This window comes from Fusarium redolens, assembly GCF_020744475.1.
Source record: "Fusarium redolens strain MPI-CAGE-AT-0023 chromosome Unknown BKA55scaffold_1, whole genome shotgun sequence".
NCBI lineage: Eukaryota > Fungi > Ascomycota > Sordariomycetes > Hypocreales > Nectriaceae > Fusarium > Fusarium redolens.
Window position 1 is genome coordinate 823236 of NW_025763664.1, and position 16480 is coordinate 839715.

Here is a 16480-nt window from a genome sequence, read left to right on the forward strand (position 1 = left end):
ATAGCTAGATAGCTTAGAATACTTTAGTAAGTGCAAATTATTAGTTATACCTTTTAATACCTTAGTAGCTATATATAGTATATAATACTATATTTATCCTAGCCAGTAATCTAGCTACTATAGCTACTACTACCTATAGATACTATATTAAAGGTAACTGGCATATAGGCTAGCTTTATAGTGCTATTAATAAATATATAGCTTGCCTAGTCTCTAATACTATGCCCTTCTAGACTGCTAATAGCCTTATATATTAAGATTAGGCATATTAAGCTAGTCCCCCTATCCCTAGGATAATATAGCCTATACCTGCAATTAGAATAATTATATATATACTAACTATTTAGGTTATATAGCAAAATAAGATATATATTTAGATAGTTAACCTATAAGGGTATATATAGTAGATTTAATAAGGAAGGCAGTAGAGGGGAGACTTATATATTGCTTATTTAATAGTATAATACCTTATTTATAGCTCTTAAGGAATATATAATATTACTTTATATATCTTATTTAATTATATATATATAACCTATTATTATAAGGATTAATTAAGTATATCTATTACTATTAAGTTACTTGCTAATAAAATAGGAATTTAATATATTAAAGTAATAAAGTATATATTATTAAATTAAGCAAAAAAAGCTTAATTAGATAATATATAATATATATATATAATTAATCGGGGTTGCTGATGTGATGATATCTTATTTGCATGGGTACCTGTGTGACTTTATTTGCACGGGTACCCGTGCGGGTATGGATGGCCTGACAATGGTTACCTTAGTCATCGTTGTGAGGCCCAGGCGATGATCTTGACAGCAGCCCATCCATTTACATCAACCAAGAACAATCGTCGGGCATTACAACGTAATTAAGAAGCTCGTGAATCATGTCACCAATCCAGAGCCATTCAAGTAAACAAAAAATCAATTTTATTTCATTTGTCAACAGAGAGCTACTGCTCCAATCGTCTATGGAACCTGAATAACAACCTTTCCGGTGTGCGTGGAGCACCAAAGGTGATCATACGCCTCCCTAGCCTTCTCAAAAGAAAACACGCGGTCAATAACTGGTCGAATCTCGTTCGTCTCAAAACATTCCAGCATATCTTGCAGCTGCTCTCGGGATCCCACCACGACACCTCGAACAATACAGAGACGGTCTAACGCGAGGAAAGCTGCATCAGGACCTCGAAGGTCTTTACCCGCACCCAATGGATCAGGATTGGTGATGTGTCCAATGCAATGAATCTGCCCATTGAATCCGATCGCATCGAAAGATGCTTGAAGAGTCAAGGTTCCTCCGATCTCAATGATGTGATCGACTCCCTTGCCATTGGTGATCTTCATGGCTTCCGCAGCCCAGTCGGGAGACTTGTTGTAGTTTATTCCACACGTTGCACCGAGAGCTTTTGCTTTGGCCAGTTTATCGTCGGATGATGAAGTCACAATGGTCTTGGCTCCAGCGGCGTGTGCTATCTGCAATGCAAAGGTGGAAACGCCTCCGGTACCTTGCAGAAGAACGGTCTGGCCAGGTCGGAGAGGTGTCAGGCCATACAAGGCGTTCCAAGCCGTCAAAGCGGCACATGGAAGACAAGAAGCCTCTTCAAAGGATAAGTAGTCCGGGATCTTGACCACGCCCGTCTTAGGAAAGATGAAGTACTCCCCGAGAAGGCCCTGCGTTTCGCCACCCAGCTGGGTCAGGCCGACATCTCGAGTGAGACGACCCGCGATGTGTTCTTGGGTGAAGTTGGCGACCACACGATCACCCACTTTCCATTCGGTCACACCCTCCCCGACCGCTTCAACGATGCCTGTTTAAAGTTGTTAGTTGGTGTGCGAGGGACCATTACTGTTAGTGGTCACTTACCAGCACCATCACTTCCAGGAACTAAGGCATCGGGGCCGGGAAACGGGTAAGTGCCGATGGCTACGATACCGTCTCTCCAGTTCAACGAGACAGCTTTGATGCGGACCAAGATCTGACCAAGCTGGGGTGATTCCTTTGGAACAGCTCTAAGTTGCAGAGAGTCGAAGCCTTTTTTCTCTGGTAGCCAATACTGCTTAAAGGTAGTGGAAGCCATGATTGATTGGCGAACAAAGTTAAAAAACGGGGATAAAATATCAAAGTGTTGCGGTGAAGATACACCTTTCACTCAGCACATCACATACGCCATTCACCCCTTTATATATTTTGCCTATCATTCTCAATACTGAATTTGATAGCATCTGTCTCTTTGGAAGGACGCGTAAATGGCGTCTTTCAACATGCAGCTTTCTTTAGCGGCATGTAACTTAGGGCGTATTGGGCGTGTTCAGCGTAAATAGCGTGATTGGCAGTTGATGTGGCCCTGGACTGATCGCAAGTGAGGCTGTGGTTAAGGAATACGCTGGCCTCATTCCTCGCAGGACATATTTTCACCAGTCAGAGTTGTGATCAAAGTATTTTATAACAGTACAGAAGCGGGGCATATACCGGATCAGTCATAGCTCACTTCGTGGTACTCCACCTTGCGATCAGATGGGTTTGAAGGCCTAGCGAGTCGTTCAGCCAAATCTGGCTATGATCCATCGGCTACCCTAAACTGTTGATTTTCGCGATGAGTTCTTGCATAAAATGTATATTGCATAATGAATTTTGGATGCTTACTTTGGTTTGAATTGAGAAAGAAACACAATTACGTTTTCGGCACAACCTACTCAACATTGAAGGGAGGCAGCGCGCGCCAACGCGTGGTTAGAGACATCCGCCACGCCATAACAAGGATGCAGCAAAACAATTAGCTCGAAGAGTATAGCTAAGAATACGTTGCTGTACCTCTGCTCACGACACTCACAGAATATGATACATGTGTAATCACTGATCCATGGTGAAACTAACTATCGCTCCACTGCCACTGTATTTACTGCAAAAAGTATTTATGTTTTCAAGTATCCATGACCATTCTATCAACTACTAGGCATCATTATTTTCTAGCTTTGGAAGCCATCTAGCCCAATACGCGGCTAAAAGTCCCGGGATGCCCTCTACCAAGCGTTTTCCAATATCATCCAGACACCAAAATGCACGAAAGCGGTGCAGTAAAACGGCATAATGAGCTAGAATAACGAGAGCCTCGGGAATTTGCTTCTCCAAAAGGGTCAAAAATCGCCACGGGATCAGGTTCGACCATGCCATCAAGCCATGAACTCCCCAGCTGTTGGGGCATTGGATGCGACGCATCACAAAGCCGAGAGCCTCAGTCGCCTCTTCACAGGCTTTTCTCGATTCTTGGTTGAGTTCGGATGTTTCGAGCATTGAAGCGAGTACCGCACATTCCGTAGAAGTAGCATGTGAGTCATGGGATCCTTCTTTCCATGCGTTCATCAACCACTGGGATACTTTCGAATTTGTAAAGCTCGTGTTCGCTCTCTCGCCCATGACTCTCGCTCCACGATGAAGTCTAAAATAATTCACCATGCAGTTGAGAGTCGTGGCAAAATCCTGACCAGCTAGGCCTGCGACAGTCTCTGCGAGGTAGTGAAATGCCAAGAGGGAGGCGAAGACGAATTGAGCTGTTGAATTTGTTTCGGAGGTATTGTCGAGACACTTGTTGAAACCACGGAGAGCTCGATGGCGGAGGTGTGTCGCGGTGTTCATATAAGACTCGGCCAAATGCTTGTCAACGGTCTTGAGGTGCATCGCAGATAAAGCGAGAAGTTGATTCATCAGATAGGGTGTTTTCAATGCCGTGGTTATGTAGCTGTTGGCGAGTGGCTGAAGTCGGTCCGTCACCATCATCCAGTCAGTAATGTGTTCTTGAACATGGTAGAGCAGATTCAAGTGGCCAAAAGTAAAGAGATCATCGGATTCAATCTCATGTAGATCCGGTGTTGAGGGAACTGGCGAGTCTGCAAATATACTGGCTGGAGGAAAAGCAGATAGCGTTGTATGTTCTGTTTCGTATGGAGATGCGCCAGTCTTGGGTTTCTGGGGTGGTGCGTAGTGACATTCTCTCTCAGAGATGGAGCAATTGGCGCATTCTGGTCGCTAGCATGAGAAGTTTAGCAAAACATTACAAAATTTGTGCAAGAAACAACAGCGACCTTTTCGTCACACTTGATGTGTCGCTTCTTGCAAGTAGTGCACCCATTACGGGACTTGCGATGACCTTGACGGAGTTTCCGTGAGCCTTCAGATGGCATCTTGATTACTGGCTGACCGACATAAAGGTCGAATACGAGGAAAGTTGTCGAGAAAGGAAAAAAAGGGAGCTAGTATTGCGAGTATAGAAAGAAAGTCACAACGAGGGAGAGGCAAGAAGAATACGGGAATGCGAAAGGATGATGTACGGGGTAGATTTGAATCCACACTTGGAATCCCAATTGAGTTTATTTACGCGTATTTCATTGCGAGTCAGGTCGTCTAACCCCTTCTGGTCACAAATACGAGCACTAGACACTTTTGAGAAAGTTTACGAGTATAAATACGTTTTTGTTTAGCGTTTTTCTATAGACCTACCATAGCATTGACGTAAGTATCTTCCCACTAGCGGGCCATCTGCGCGCATGTTTCACATCTTTGAGACCTGATCTCTGTGCTGCACCTAACTTCATTTGTCGGGGTCCGTTGTCGAAGGATTAAGTTAACTGGTGATCCGAGCACAATTGCAGCCTGGGTGATCTCCTTGGAGAACAAGTAAACGAAAAAAGCCCACAAAACCCGAGCCCTCACCTCGGAGCTCCCGTCTGTTAAGAAAAACCGTGCATTATGGAGCGACCGCCATCAAAAAACGACCCTGTTTGTTTTACTTAGGGGTTCCGTGTAATATTGACCAAAGCGGCTAAGGTTTGTATGATCACTGACACAGCAGATACAGACTGTCACTTTTAAAGATGGATAAATACTCCCACAAGCTCAATATCTTATGTATTCCATCATACTCTAAACCACCCAGTTCTACAACAATTCCACGTTCGTTCCTTAAACTCTCACACCGGGTAATTCTCATTCGACAGCAAAAATACCTACCTATACGACAATTGAGTGGCTACCTTACCATCTACTATCGATTAATATCCATTCTTTGGCACATTTCCAATCGTAAACATGAACGGAGGTCTTGTTCGACGAGGAGAGCTCCTCCCATACAAAGGCGACTTTTATCTTTGGAGATATGTGCCTTCTATACCAGCTGCCGTCATTTTCATTATCGTCTTTCTTGTGCTCTCTGCCGCACATACATGGAAGATGATTCAGAATCGTTTGTGGTTTTGCATCCCCTTTGTGATTGGTGGTTTTCGTGAGTACTCCTACTTCCTCATCTGTTTGAAGCTGCCAACACTAATATGCCTCGTGATAGTCGAAGTCATTGGTTTCATCGGTCGAGCCATGGCCAACAAGGAAACGGATCAACTTGGGCCTTATATCCTCCAGTCCGTGTTTCTGCTTATCCCGCCTTCCCTGTTCGCCGCCTCAATCTACATGACTCTTGGGCGAATCATGCGCGGTCTTGGTCCTAAGGCGGAAAGCTGCTCTATTATTCGAGTCAAGTGGCTGACGACTTTGTTCGTTGTGGGTGATATCTTCTCCTTCTTGGTTCAAAGCTCAGGAGCAGGCATGATGGCAGCTGGGGATGACCCTACAATGGGAGAGAATATCGTTATTGGCGGTCTTGTTATTCAAATCCTCTTCTTTGGTCTCTTCGTTGTCGCAGCAGTTATTTTCCACCTTCGTTATCGCAAGATCGGTAAAAACTGGAGAGCTGTTGTTTCATCCAACACTGCGTCAGTCTTTGATTGGGAAAGGATGTTGATGATGCTGTATGCAACCTCGGCCTTGATTCTTATCAGATGCTTCTTCCGTATCGTCGAGTACGTCATGGGTGCTGATGCTTACCCACTCAAGAACGAATGGACGTTGTACATCTTCGACTCTTTACTTATGGCCGCCGTTATGGTCATTTTCTATATTTGGTATCCCTCTCGCGTCCAGGACTTCCAGGAACTTCAGAACAGAGATAGTGCCGACCTCGCCTATGTCACAGCTGAAGCGCAGCTCAGCAGGAGCTAGGGAAATCGACAGTACGATTGATATTTCCTTGGTGTCTTGAGATTATATCTGTACAGGATGTGTCGAGAGATGACTACTTGGTCCTCCACTAGCACTCATCTATTGCGGTAGAAGAGGCTCGAGTTAGCCTGTTGGCATACTGCCCTCAGCATGTCACTCACAAATCGGTGTGAATTTCTTTTGTTGTTCTCTTGCTAGATTCTAATAAACCTGCCATACTATCTCTTCCACGTATGATTTATCTCTGTGATGATTTCATCCCCCGCCAAACTCTTATTTCCGAAGCAAGAACTGGTCGTATTGCTGCTTGCACTACTTCAAAGCAGGTCTTTTGGCGATGGTCATCATGAGAGAAATGTCACTTCCACCAGGCACCTCTTCTGCCTGGGGTCTTGTTATTCGATAGGCATCCTCAACGGAATAACCAATCTGGGTTATCGCCACCTTGGTCCCAACTACAATACCAGTGATATTCATTATCTATCGCGCTGTTCTCTCATCTTCGAGATCTGTACCTCTACCAAAGCACCTCTTCTGTGTCGCCACTTGTTATATACGAAGCCTATGTCGATGAATGCGCTGACTTGTTTTCCCTTCGACCCTCTGAGCTTGCTGGTGCCGGTACTACAGCTGATATGGGCTACTGGTTCCAATGCTTCGTTTTCGATGTGATCGGTCTGATTACCTACTCCAAGCGTCCTGGGTTCTTGGACAAGTGTGGTGATGTTGGCAGTATCATCAAAACGATAGATAACGAGATGGCGTACTTTGCTTTCGTTGGTGTAGACAGCTTTTTCACAAACTACTGTTCTCCATACAGAACTGGCTGACTAGAAAGCAAGGTACTGGCCACACATACTTGATGAACTTCACCAAGAACACAGTAATTGGTCATCAAAGTCGACTAAGTCGTGTCGCCACTGAAGATGCTGAAGCGAACAAAGTACCACTCGACTTCTTCTCCAAGTTCTTCAGGAAGCATGTAACCGATCCTGGCAAATTTACTATGTATCATGTGCTCGCAGGTTGCGCATCCAGCATAGTGGTGGGATCCGATACTTCAGCTACCAGTTTATCAAGCATTCTGTACTATTTACTATAGAGGCCTCAGACTTTGCAACGACTGCGAGATGAGATACAGCAAAACACCGGCAGCGGAGGTATGACACGGGCTCAGAGCCAGGGCATGCCATACCTGCAGGCAGTGACAAAAGAGGCGTCGAGATTACATGCAGCCGTGGCATTGCCAATGGAAAGAGTGGTTCCTCAGGGTGGCGTTGAGATCTGTGGCTACTACTTTCCTGGAGGTGTGAGTAAATACCACGAATGATCCGAATTCTCTTTTCGAATACTGACCAGTCACAGAATTATGTAAGCATCAATAACTGGGTATATCACCGCAGCAAAGCCATATTTGGCCAAGATGCTGAAGGGTTGAAATTCTAATGTCCGGTCACACTCCCGAGGAATCGACCGCTGTTGGCCATATGTGTTACAGCTGCAACACAAAAAACACGGCCTTTTACCTTGGAAGAGTTAGGCGAACGTGATTATGGTTACATAGCGTTATTTAAACTCGGTCTCGGTTTCGGTCTCGGTGTCGATCTTGCCCCACGAGCTTAAGTTGATATCACGACTGGGCAACCAGCATATGAAACAATTTGGTTAAAGTTCGGCACTCAGATCTAATGCTATTATTAGGCCGCTATCATGTCTATGCTTCGAGGCAATGCAAAATAGGGCATGTTCCAAGCCCATACAGTTATACGCGTATCCACAGCTGTGATATCCCCTTGCTCCTTTCAGTAGAGATTGTGTCTATCAAACATTCTCTTGTGCTGCAGCAGGATGGAGAGGCCAATCAAATTGTTCTTATTACCCGGCAGTCGTGTCGATCATGACACAGGGGTCAGTCGGTGATTGACAACTTCCCGAAACTGAGTGCGTTTTTGGATCTTGGCCGCGTGTTATTGCAAATTGATGTCGTAGCTCTTAGTATTAATACCTGGCCCTCGCTACTCAAGGACATGAACTGGCCTAGAAATATCCATATTCACGACCATCTTTCTTAACCACCTCATACTCAAATCCCTCACGATGGGCAACGCGCAATCCCTCCTCGATCTTGTAGCCAACCGATGGCCAATTCTTGTCACTGCACTATTTGCCTGTTTTGTGACCGCTATCGCTCCCAGAGTCGTGAACATATTGCGACTATGGACCATTCCAACCATTGGTGAGGAGCTTGGCAACACAGAAAAGCGTAGACAAGCGTACTTGGGAGGAGCCAGGAAATTGTACTCAGCAGGTTACCTAAAGGTAAAAGCACTCATTGGCTCGGGACAAAAGCAAAGCTCACAAACTTCCAGTTCAAAAGTGGCATTTTCCTGATAACTACATCGCGAAGTATGTATCTGTTGGCTTGTATCACAAGTCTCATTGAAGCTAATGTCTCTAGCTTCTCCGACCATTGTCATCTCACCTGACTTTCTACCTGAGCTCAAAAAGCTTCCTGATGCTACTCTAAGCATGGAGGCTGCCGTTGATGAGGTTCGTAGACCTGGATGGCACATTTTGCTTACTCATCTAACCATGTCGATAGTCAATGGAGACTAAATACACCAAGATCGAGACATCAGTACCCATCATTCCGCATACTATCAAAGGAGAATTAACTCCATCGCTATGTAAGTTCACACCAGAAATCTGAAAGGCAGATGATTCCAAAGATGGAGCAATCTGTGAAAGGTGTAGAGCCGCTCTGACAATGCCCAGCTCGACTGAGTTTGACTATCGCAAGTGAAGTCAGAGATTCATTGAATCTTGCCATGCCGCCATGCAATGACTGGACAGAGGTCAACATCCATCACAGTCTCCTTCGTATTGTTGGTATGGTATCGGGTCGTATGTTTATTGGCCCTGAGCTTTGTCGCTCCGAGCAATACCTCGATGCAGCGATCAACTACACCATGGAAGTTATGGGTGCCCAGCGTGCCGTGCAGAATATGCGCCCTTGGCTACGACCTTTCCGGGCACAAAGCCTCCCCGAGGTAAAGAAGCTATATCAGCGAATTGCAGAAGCCGAATCATTCCTCGGGCCTGTGGTCCAAGCCAGAACCGACGCAATGAATGATCCAACATATGAGAAGCCGGATGATTTCTTGCAGTGGCTTATCGACGGAAAGGACAAGTTCCCCGACAAGAATAGTCAGAAACTCGCCAAGGTTCAATTGGGTCTTACTTTTGCAGCCGTTCACACCACGACGCTGACAGCCACAAATGCGTGAGTCGTTGCCTTGTACATGTTTAAGTATGTATCTAAAACAAAACAGATTCTACGACTTGGCGGCTTTGCCAGACCTGCAGACGGAACTTCGAGATGAGATCCGGGAAGCATTATCGCAGAGCGGTGGCAAGTTTACGAGCAACGCCCTGCAATCCATGAAGAAGATGGATAGTTTTCTCAAGGAGACACTTCGAGTCCACCCTGCGACGATGGGTAAGGCATAGTTCAATAGCCTCAGCAAGTCAACCTACTGACAGAAAGTCTTACAGCTTCCTTCCAGCGCAAGGTTTTGAAACCATTCACTCTATCCAACGGCCGGGTCATTCCAGCTGGCGTGACAATAGAGATACCTGCCGTTGCAGTCAGTTCCGACTCCAATGTCTTCCCACATGCCGAAAAATTTGACCCGTTGAGGTTCTATAGACTTCGTACCGAAGCCAAGGACGGCGGGTCAGTTGAGAAGGCGGCGAACAACCAGTTTGTCAGTGTGAACCAGAGCAGCTTGACTTTTGGGTATGGTCGACATGCATGCCCCGGAAGATTCTTCGCCGCAAACGAGATCAAGATGATTTTGGCCCATGCATTGCTGCAATATGATGTCAAGATGGTGGGCTCGGCCACTGCAAGATACCCCAATATGGAGTTTGCTCATATGGTAAGTCAATGAATGAATGCGAATAGTGCCAAGCATGTGTACTGATTGAAGTCGCAGTCTATTCCGGATCCTTCCAAGAAACTTCTGTTCAAATCGTTTGAGGTATGAGAGGGCGTTATATACTGAGCGGAAGGACGAGTGGCAATATCCTTTCATATTTTTGAGGCTGGATGTATTGGTCATGATTTGTTTGTTAATCTGTTTCATAGCCATTGAGGCGCAACTTGATCACAAGATACTGAAAGATAAAGTGCAAAAATAAATATAATCTGTTTCTTCAAGTTGTCTCGTACTTATGGTGAGGTACATAAATTGAAGAATTTGAATGTAAATCAATTGTAAATAAAAGTTGAAACGAAAATATTGAAAGTGATAAGTGTAGAATCCGATTCCTTTTCTATCCCTTCTATTCTATTGTATCCTAGTTTATACTGGCTTCTTACTTCTGTCTTTCTCTATCTTCAAGGTTGCGAGCTAGCGTTTTAGATCTAAACAAGGCTTCATTTACGTTAGTTCTAGATATAAAAAGAAAGAGAAGATAAATGACTCACACCAGAGTGACGACTACAGATAGCACCCCCAATACACTGAAGTCGAGGACCGCGTATCTACCAGTGCCGTTTTCCGGTGGGCTCGTAGTCGTCGGTGCAGCAGTTGTCGGTGCAGCCTCTTTGCGTCTGACTGTTGTAGTGCCAGCAACGACATCCATTGATACCGAGTCAGATTGGTCTTCTTCACCATCATCATCTAGTGTCTGAGTTGGATCCGTCGCCGGCTTGGTAATATTAGCAGTAGGGCCGTTACTAATTGGATACCTAGTGGATATCGTGTAGTCAAAGACGTAGGATGCTGTGGAGTCTCCGATGAACCGCGGTTTGATGTTGATACCGTCATCTTCACCATCCTGAGGTGTTCATGTTAACTTGTGTGCCACGATGGGGGATAAGGAAACAGCTCACATCATCGAGGTCAAGTTCTGGTGGCAGTTCGCCCCATATTTTCTCCATTGCATAACAGAATTGCTGATACTGTATTCGGCTTGTCCAAACTTATGCGCTCGAATAAATCTTTCAAAATTCTCAATGTCTTTGCTGTCTACACTGTAGCAGATCAGGCAGGGTATGAACAGGTTCATGTCTTCGTGCGGACATGCCAAAACCTGACCGAAGAATGGCCTTCGACAGAAATGATACGCTACGCACGCCTCGTCCGCTGCAACGATGAGTCCACGTGGGGTGAATTTGAGCTTTTGATCGTTGTCTCTGTCCCAAGTTGGGTATTTCAATATATTAGATGTAGTATCGTAGTTATCGAGTGAGGGTACGATGTCAACATCTCTAGCATAGAGGTTGTTTGAGATGTCAAATGTTAACCTCTCCTCATGTTTCCAGTCAGTGCATTGCATGGTTTTCTCAAGTGTATTGATCTGAAGGAGACATTGAGCAACCTGCCATCGCTGGCGAACCTCCAGAGAGTCCAGGCAATCGAAGAACAGGTACCCTTCCTTTTGGACACGACTGTGGAAGGACTGACAGTGATAGGACTGACTGTGCGCAAAAGGCAGCACGAGAAGGAATAGGAACAAAACAAGCATTTTGGGTAATGGTTGAGAATGAGTAAAGGGGCTACCCAAAGCACGGCATAGAAACTCGGAGAGGATCTGTTACTCTTTATACAGAGGACTACAGCCTCTTCACGGGTATTCAATGACGACTTGCCGAGAGCTCCCCTTTTTTTCTCGGCGCCTCATTGTTCAAAAGTCCTATTTGTTGGCAATTCTGATGGCAATAGTAAGCGTCCCGTGGTATCCGGTCCTCCTACTAATCTCTGCAGCATTTCGACAAGGATCAGCGCTGAGCTGGCTTCAAGGACCCTCGACTCGACAAGCCAACGACTCGCGCGTCGAATCCTATTTTCAACCACCAGGTATGCATAAACAGACCTCGGGGATGTAAGCGGCAAGCAGACCAATCAGGAAGTGACTCGACATATTAACAAGGGGCAAAATATGTACCCGAGGGGAGGGCTGCATACATGCTGGGTCGCACAGGAAACATCGTGTCAGCAGCACAGCCCTAGATGATTCATACTGAGTAGCACAGGAAACCTCGCGTCATCAGCAAAGCCCTTGATAATTTCTTTGGGTAGCTCAGGCAATCAGGAAACAAAGCGTCAGTCCTGACAATCTCTGTCGAGTTACACAGCAAAGTAGGCGTTCAGCCGCACAGCCCCCAAAGTCTCTGAAACAGATTAATAACGGCCTTCTTCTTTTGTGTGTGTAGACCGCACTACCTCGATGCCTAAACATATTTGTAATTTCTGTCTATGATCTAGATCTCCCCTCTTTGTGTCCTGACTGGAGCGACTTCCACACATATAATGAAGGTATCTCGACAAGCCTCTCTTGGATCGAATACCCGAACATCTTCAAACCAGCAAGTTTCGGTTTCCCTAAGCAATACAGAGCGGCTGGTGGCTTGGAGGTAAGCCTTCATGCCCCAGAAGCTGGTTTTGAGGAGAGTTCAGCGCTACAAATTGGTGGTTTCAGGGTCGGCCAAGTGGCCCATGTCCATCAATTCAGTATCGACCCATGCAGACATGGAGAAGCATCTGATGAGTTCGATGCAACAATGGCACCAATTGTAAAGCTTGCCCTCACGCTTACACCAGTCAATGATACACTGACGTGGATGAAACATTTCATTCAAACAACAACAGCGAGCCAACATCATGTGAATGGCAAAGGCATGTACCAAAGCCTGTCAGATGGCGCAGCGTGGCTACACGGCTTTTTTGAGCGTCGGGAGGATCTTGCATCGCTACTTGATAAGCAAGGAGGCAAAGACAAGGCAAAGTCGCGAATTCAGGAAGTGTCAACAAGTAGAGCTCAAGAGGACTATGTATTTCTTGTGCGTAACTTTTGTTTCGATCGAGCGTTTATTATAACGATGAATGGGCGGATAGGGATAGGGCCCTCGAACACGTGTAAGGGAGACACGGTTCCAGTCATCTTGGGAGGAGGAGTTCCTTATATAATTCGGGCCTCTGGCAAGTATTGGAATCTTGTTGGCGAGTCATACGTTGATGGGCTCATGGAAGGAGAGGCAATTGAAAGCTATGCAAAGGGGATGATTCAGGAAGAAGTATTAAGGTTCATATAGGTTAATAATGTATATGCCGTTTGTTGAAATGTAACCCTCGGTCAGCAAATAAGCTAGAAGCTAGCACTACTATATAAGATGTCATTACAACTACTGTCAGCTCTTAGATAGTTCCCTCGGCTTAGGATACTTCTTTATACCGGCCACAGAAGCAGAAATAAGTGATGCTCACAACAATATAGTTGATGATACCTGCGGCTGTGGCCCAATTCACAATTCTATAGTTAGCTAGTTAATGTAATCAGTGTGGAGAAAATGAGATATCACGCTTAAATAGAATTTTGTCAAATCATAACTAGTAACTCACCCTTGTCACAGTTATATGGCACTCCTTCTATATGTCTTCTATGATGTTAATATAAAAACAGAATATCATAATATTATTCTTTATATTGGAAGCCGAAAGTTTAACTCTATAGCTACTAAGTACTTCCTAACTTCAACCACTTAGTCCATCCTTCTCTAGACTTCTTTTCCTTTGAGGAGGTGCCTAAACTTAAGCCTGACTGGAGTTCCGCAATCATGCTGTCAAACCTGAAAATTTCCAAGTCATAAGCCGGAAGCGGTTTATGCGGTTTTGGGGTGGTGTTAGGGAGCAATGGAATACTATTCAGAAGTCTTGAGGATGTAATGGCTTAGAGTTCTTAGTATCAACTAAAGACGAGCATTTACATGCGAGGTTCTCCCTGGCTCTTCCAATAATGGGGGGCCGCCAACTCTGATGGCCGCGACAATAGCGGTTATTATTCCCAGGGCTGTCAAAGGCGCTGGCGATTGACTGGGACCGCAATGATGGATATGGCCCGTTCGTGCCCAACGTTCTGAGGGCGGATTCATACAACTTTGGGTTCGAGTTCATGGTGTTATTTTGTCTTGTCATCCAAAGAGGGATCTCACGAAAGATATTTCAGAGCCATGGGTTGAGAGTAGCACTTCCAGTTGATATTGAATGATCTTGAGTTAAGGGTGGGAACTCCCCCTCCTGTTCAGAACTTCTTCATCCCAAACTTGACGGTCGTCATATTGCATGCCAAACGCTCTGCTTACTCCCTATCATGTTAAACAACAGTGGAAATCTTTTCTTCAATCTCTTCATCTGTGAGGAGACGGATACCAAGAAGCTCGTTGTCAACTTTGTCGTACGCCGCCCGATACTTGCCACTTAAAATTGCAGCTTTGATCAAGGGGAACGCAGCATGGGGATTGGTGGGATCACTATTGATCATTTCTATGCCCCGATCCAGCGCTTCCTGGGCGTCAACCTGGGTCACTGTCCACTGCGTCCCTGGCGGGCTGTGCTTCTTTGCCAGCTCCAGAATCTTGGCCTGAGTGAAGACGGCCTCGTGGATGAGAAGGTTGCGGTTTTTCGTCGCGTCAGGGACCTTCAGGGCGTTTGCAATGGCTTTTCCGATGGTAGAAACAGAGGTTGAGCTGAACTTATGCACTCCCTTGTCGTAAAGCTCCATCGAATGGTTCTTCAGGTCGGCTACGAAGGGAGATGCAAGAACGTATTCCAGGAAGGCACCGGTTGAGAAAATTGTGTATTCAAGAGCGCCATAATCGGCCTTTCCGCGCAGATAGTCCTGAATCTCTGCCATTACCTGGATCGCTGGCAGGTCTCGTGCCTTGGGGTCCGTGGTGAACGAGCCAAAGTCTGATGGGATGTAGCGCTTGACCCCAGCTTCGATGCTGGCGTCGATGATAAGCTTCTGCCCGGCCAATGCAGCTCCTCCGAGTGTAGCAACCGCGACATCCTGCCCTTTGAGGGCTTGGACGAGGCTCTCCTTGGAGGAGTAATCGACTTGGACTACTTTGACATCGGAGGGAACGCCCTTGATGTTGGAGGGATCACGACTGAGGAGGGTGACAGCGTAGCCGCTGCTGACCAGCTGCTCAAAGATTGCGGTCCCGAGCATGCCTTTCTTTGGAAATCATTAGCACATGTTCTCAGTTCACAACAGAGGTGAGTTCACTTACGCCGAGAAGAGCGACGTTTTGGAAGGAGGCCATTTTGTTATGTAGCTTGGATGGTCGTATTGGGTGAAGATGCGAGTTGAAATGATGTGGAAGAGTGAAGTTCAAGCCGCGGCGCAGGAGGTGTTATACATGCTTTGGCGACATGATTTATACACATGTTCATGGCACCATTGCGGAGGTTTGAAACGCATTGCTAGATTTGTCACGATCAATTACTAAGTAAGTCCGCCTCTTAGTGTTGAGCGGATGCAAATTGCGCGATGTGCATCCGTCGGCGGAAGCATTTTGTATCCGGTGGCCATTTGTCAGTGATGCACGTCACATCCACTTGCAAACCATGTCGAGATCCATTGCGCACTCCACCTTTATCTCATGCGTTTTCGCATGGCACTTGAACATGGAAATATTACTGGATAAAGCTCAGCGGAAAGTTTTCGTCTGGGATGAGTTTGCCCTCAGAAGTTGAGAATAACAGTCAAACTTGACTGGTATCTCAGCGCTCGCTACTCTAGTTCCATTTGTGACTGTGATTCACTTTGACTGACAGCTAAGATGGCCAACTCTTAAGCTCTGGTGCCTCTCGGCGAACTCTGGTGCTCCCGCCTCGTTAATAAATGCCACGAATTCCTGGGGCGCAATCAGCATGTGCTTAGACTGATCTCGAACACAACATCATGACCTTAAAGTAAAGGCCATGGCTAGTGCCTATATAGTAACTAGACTTAATATATTTTTTAATTTAAGAAGAGGAATAAGTATTTCTTAATAAGAGACCTTAGTTCTTAGTAAATATTATTAAAGAATTGTTTTTTTTTTAAGTTTATAAGTTAGCCTTAAAAGGTATATTTAAGTATCTTTTAAGTTTAATATAATTTAAATATTTATTACCCTTATAGCTAATAAACCTTTACTAAGTTAAATAATTACAATTAGCTACTTTAATTATAGCTTAAACCTAGCTATATATATACTAGCTAAAAAGCCTTATTTACTTATTAACTAGCCTTATATAACAGCAAGGGGGAAAAGCTTTTTCTTTTTAAGGGGCAGTTAGGTTAAATGGCTTCAGAACTTTTAGTTCAGAGATTCAGGTGAAAATACCACGGCGTGGCTTGAGAACGACTGGATGAGGATGAAGTTGGAGGTATTCGAGCTTAAATACCAGGCCGAGGCCTGGACTCGAGTTATAGGGGAAGTGTATAACATGGTGTAGAAAGGATTGCATGTCAGCGCGATACGGTCAGTTCTCAGGAGCGAGGTTGAAAGACACATCTAACAGAACGCCTTATCAGGTAACGTTAAACAATTTTAGCTTTGACTAAGAGTTTTCCCATCTCACAA

At 45.3% G+C, this 16480-nt stretch overlaps 8 protein-coding genes across 8 annotated transcripts; 4 read left to right on the plus strand and 4 right to left on the minus strand.

The window, feature by feature from the left end:
- Positions 1-954: 954 nt before the first annotated feature.
- On the minus strand, positions 955-2409 carry BKA55DRAFT_669210 (uncharacterized protein). The gene is made up of 2 exons (XM_046197938.1): positions 1879-2409; positions 955-1822 (listed from the first exon to the last, which is right to left on the minus strand). Exons 1-2 carry the CDS (start codon positions 2090-2092, stop codon positions 981-983), a joined length of 1056 nt encoding a protein of 351 aa, XP_046055992.1. The 5' UTR covers positions 2093-2409; the 3' UTR covers positions 955-980.
- Positions 2410-2890: 481 nt separating this feature from the next.
- On the minus strand, positions 2891-4341 carry BKA55DRAFT_548086 (uncharacterized protein). The gene is made up of 2 exons (XM_046191088.1): positions 4091-4341; positions 2891-4034 (listed from the first exon to the last, which is right to left on the minus strand). Exons 1-2 carry the CDS (start codon positions 4191-4193, stop codon positions 2965-2967), a joined length of 1173 nt encoding a protein of 390 aa, XP_046055993.1. The 5' UTR covers positions 4194-4341; the 3' UTR covers positions 2891-2964.
- A 524-nt stretch (positions 4342-4865) lies between these two features.
- On the plus strand, positions 4866-6177 carry BKA55DRAFT_3540 (RTA1 like protein-domain-containing protein). Its single transcript, XM_046185812.1, has 2 exons — positions 4866-5290; positions 5351-6177. The coding sequence occupies exons 1-2, from the start codon at positions 5098-5100 to the stop codon at positions 6058-6060; spliced, it is 903 nt and encodes a 300-aa protein (XP_046055994.1). The 5' UTR covers positions 4866-5097; the 3' UTR covers positions 6061-6177.
- A 518-nt stretch (positions 6178-6695) lies between these two features.
- On the plus strand, positions 6696-7506 carry BKA55DRAFT_682321 (cytochrome P450; the record flags this gene model as incomplete). Its single annotated transcript, XM_046198319.1, has 4 exons — positions 6696-6842; positions 6899-7105; positions 7163-7369; positions 7426-7506. 4 exons carry the CDS (start codon positions 6696-6698, stop codon positions 7504-7506), a joined length of 642 nt encoding a protein of 213 aa, XP_046055995.1.
- Positions 7507-8157: 651 nt separating this feature from the next.
- BKA55DRAFT_682322 (cytochrome P450) lies at positions 8158-10109 on the plus strand (the record flags this gene model as incomplete). The annotated part of the gene is made up of 8 exons (XM_046198320.1): positions 8158-8379; positions 8430-8466; positions 8519-8610; positions 8663-8747; positions 8836-9343; positions 9393-9559; positions 9616-10001; positions 10059-10109. 8 exons carry the CDS (start codon positions 8158-8160, stop codon positions 10107-10109), a joined length of 1548 nt encoding a protein of 515 aa, XP_046055996.1.
- A 358-nt stretch (positions 10110-10467) lies between these two features.
- On the minus strand, positions 10468-11712 carry BKA55DRAFT_731510 (uncharacterized protein). The gene is made up of 3 exons (XM_046201205.1): positions 10961-11712; positions 10553-10905; positions 10468-10499 (listed from the first exon to the last, which is right to left on the minus strand). The coding sequence occupies exons 1-2, from the start codon at positions 11593-11595 to the stop codon at positions 10749-10751; spliced, it is 792 nt and encodes a 263-aa protein (XP_046055997.1). The 5' UTR covers positions 11596-11712; the 3' UTR covers positions 10468-10499; positions 10553-10748.
- A 919-nt stretch (positions 11713-12631) lies between these two features.
- Positions 12632-13162, plus strand: BKA55DRAFT_531890 (uncharacterized protein; the record flags this gene model as incomplete). The annotated part of the gene is made up of 1 exon (XM_046189259.1): positions 12632-13162. The coding sequence occupies one exon, from the start codon at positions 12632-12634 to the stop codon at positions 13160-13162; it is 531 nt and encodes a 176-aa protein (XP_046055998.1).
- Positions 13163-14220: 1058 nt separating this feature from the next.
- BKA55DRAFT_588033 (uncharacterized protein) lies at positions 14221-15172 on the minus strand (the record flags this gene model as incomplete). The annotated part of the gene is made up of 2 exons (XM_046194734.1): positions 14221-15084; positions 15140-15172. 2 exons carry the CDS (start codon positions 15170-15172, stop codon positions 14221-14223), a joined length of 897 nt encoding a protein of 298 aa, XP_046055999.1.
- Between the last annotated feature and the right edge of the window lie 1308 nt (positions 15173-16480).

What these genes read in the sequence shown, in the direction of transcription:
- BKA55DRAFT_3540 (XM_046185812.1), top strand. Translation starts at nt 5,098, where the DNA reads ATGAACGGAGGTCTTGTTCGACGAGGAGAGCTCCTCCCATACAAAGGC. An exon ending in CTTTGTGATTGGTGGTTTTC is followed by an intron (nt 5,291 to 5,350) that starts GTGAGTACTCCT and finishes GCCTCGTGATAG; the next exon opens with TCGAAGTCATTGGTTTCATC.
- BKA55DRAFT_731510 (XM_046201205.1), bottom strand. Translation starts at nt 11,595, where the DNA reads ATGCTTGTTTTGTTCCTATTCCTTCTCGTGCTGCCTTTTGCGCACAGT. An exon ending in CAGAACTTGACCTCGATGAT is followed by an intron (nt 10,906 to 10,960) that starts GTGAGCTGTTTC and finishes TGAACACCTCAG; the next exon opens with GATGGTGAAGATGACGGTAT.
- BKA55DRAFT_669210 (XM_046197938.1), bottom strand. Translation starts at nt 2,092, where the DNA reads ATGGCTTCCACTACCTTTAAGCAGTATTGGCTACCAGAGAAAAAAGGC. An exon ending in TCCTGGAAGTGATGGTGCTG is followed by an intron (nt 1,823 to 1,878) that starts GTAAGTGACCAC and finishes AACTTTAAACAG; the next exon opens with GCATCGTTGAAGCGGTCGGG.
- BKA55DRAFT_548086 (XM_046191088.1), bottom strand. Translation starts at nt 4,193, where the DNA reads ATGCCATCTGAAGGCTCACGGAAACTCCGTCAAGGTCATCGCAAGTCC. An exon ending in CAAGTGTGACGAAAAGGTCG is followed by an intron (nt 4,035 to 4,090) that starts CTGTTGTTTCTT and finishes CATGCTAGCGAC; the next exon opens with CAGAATGCGCCAATTGCTCC.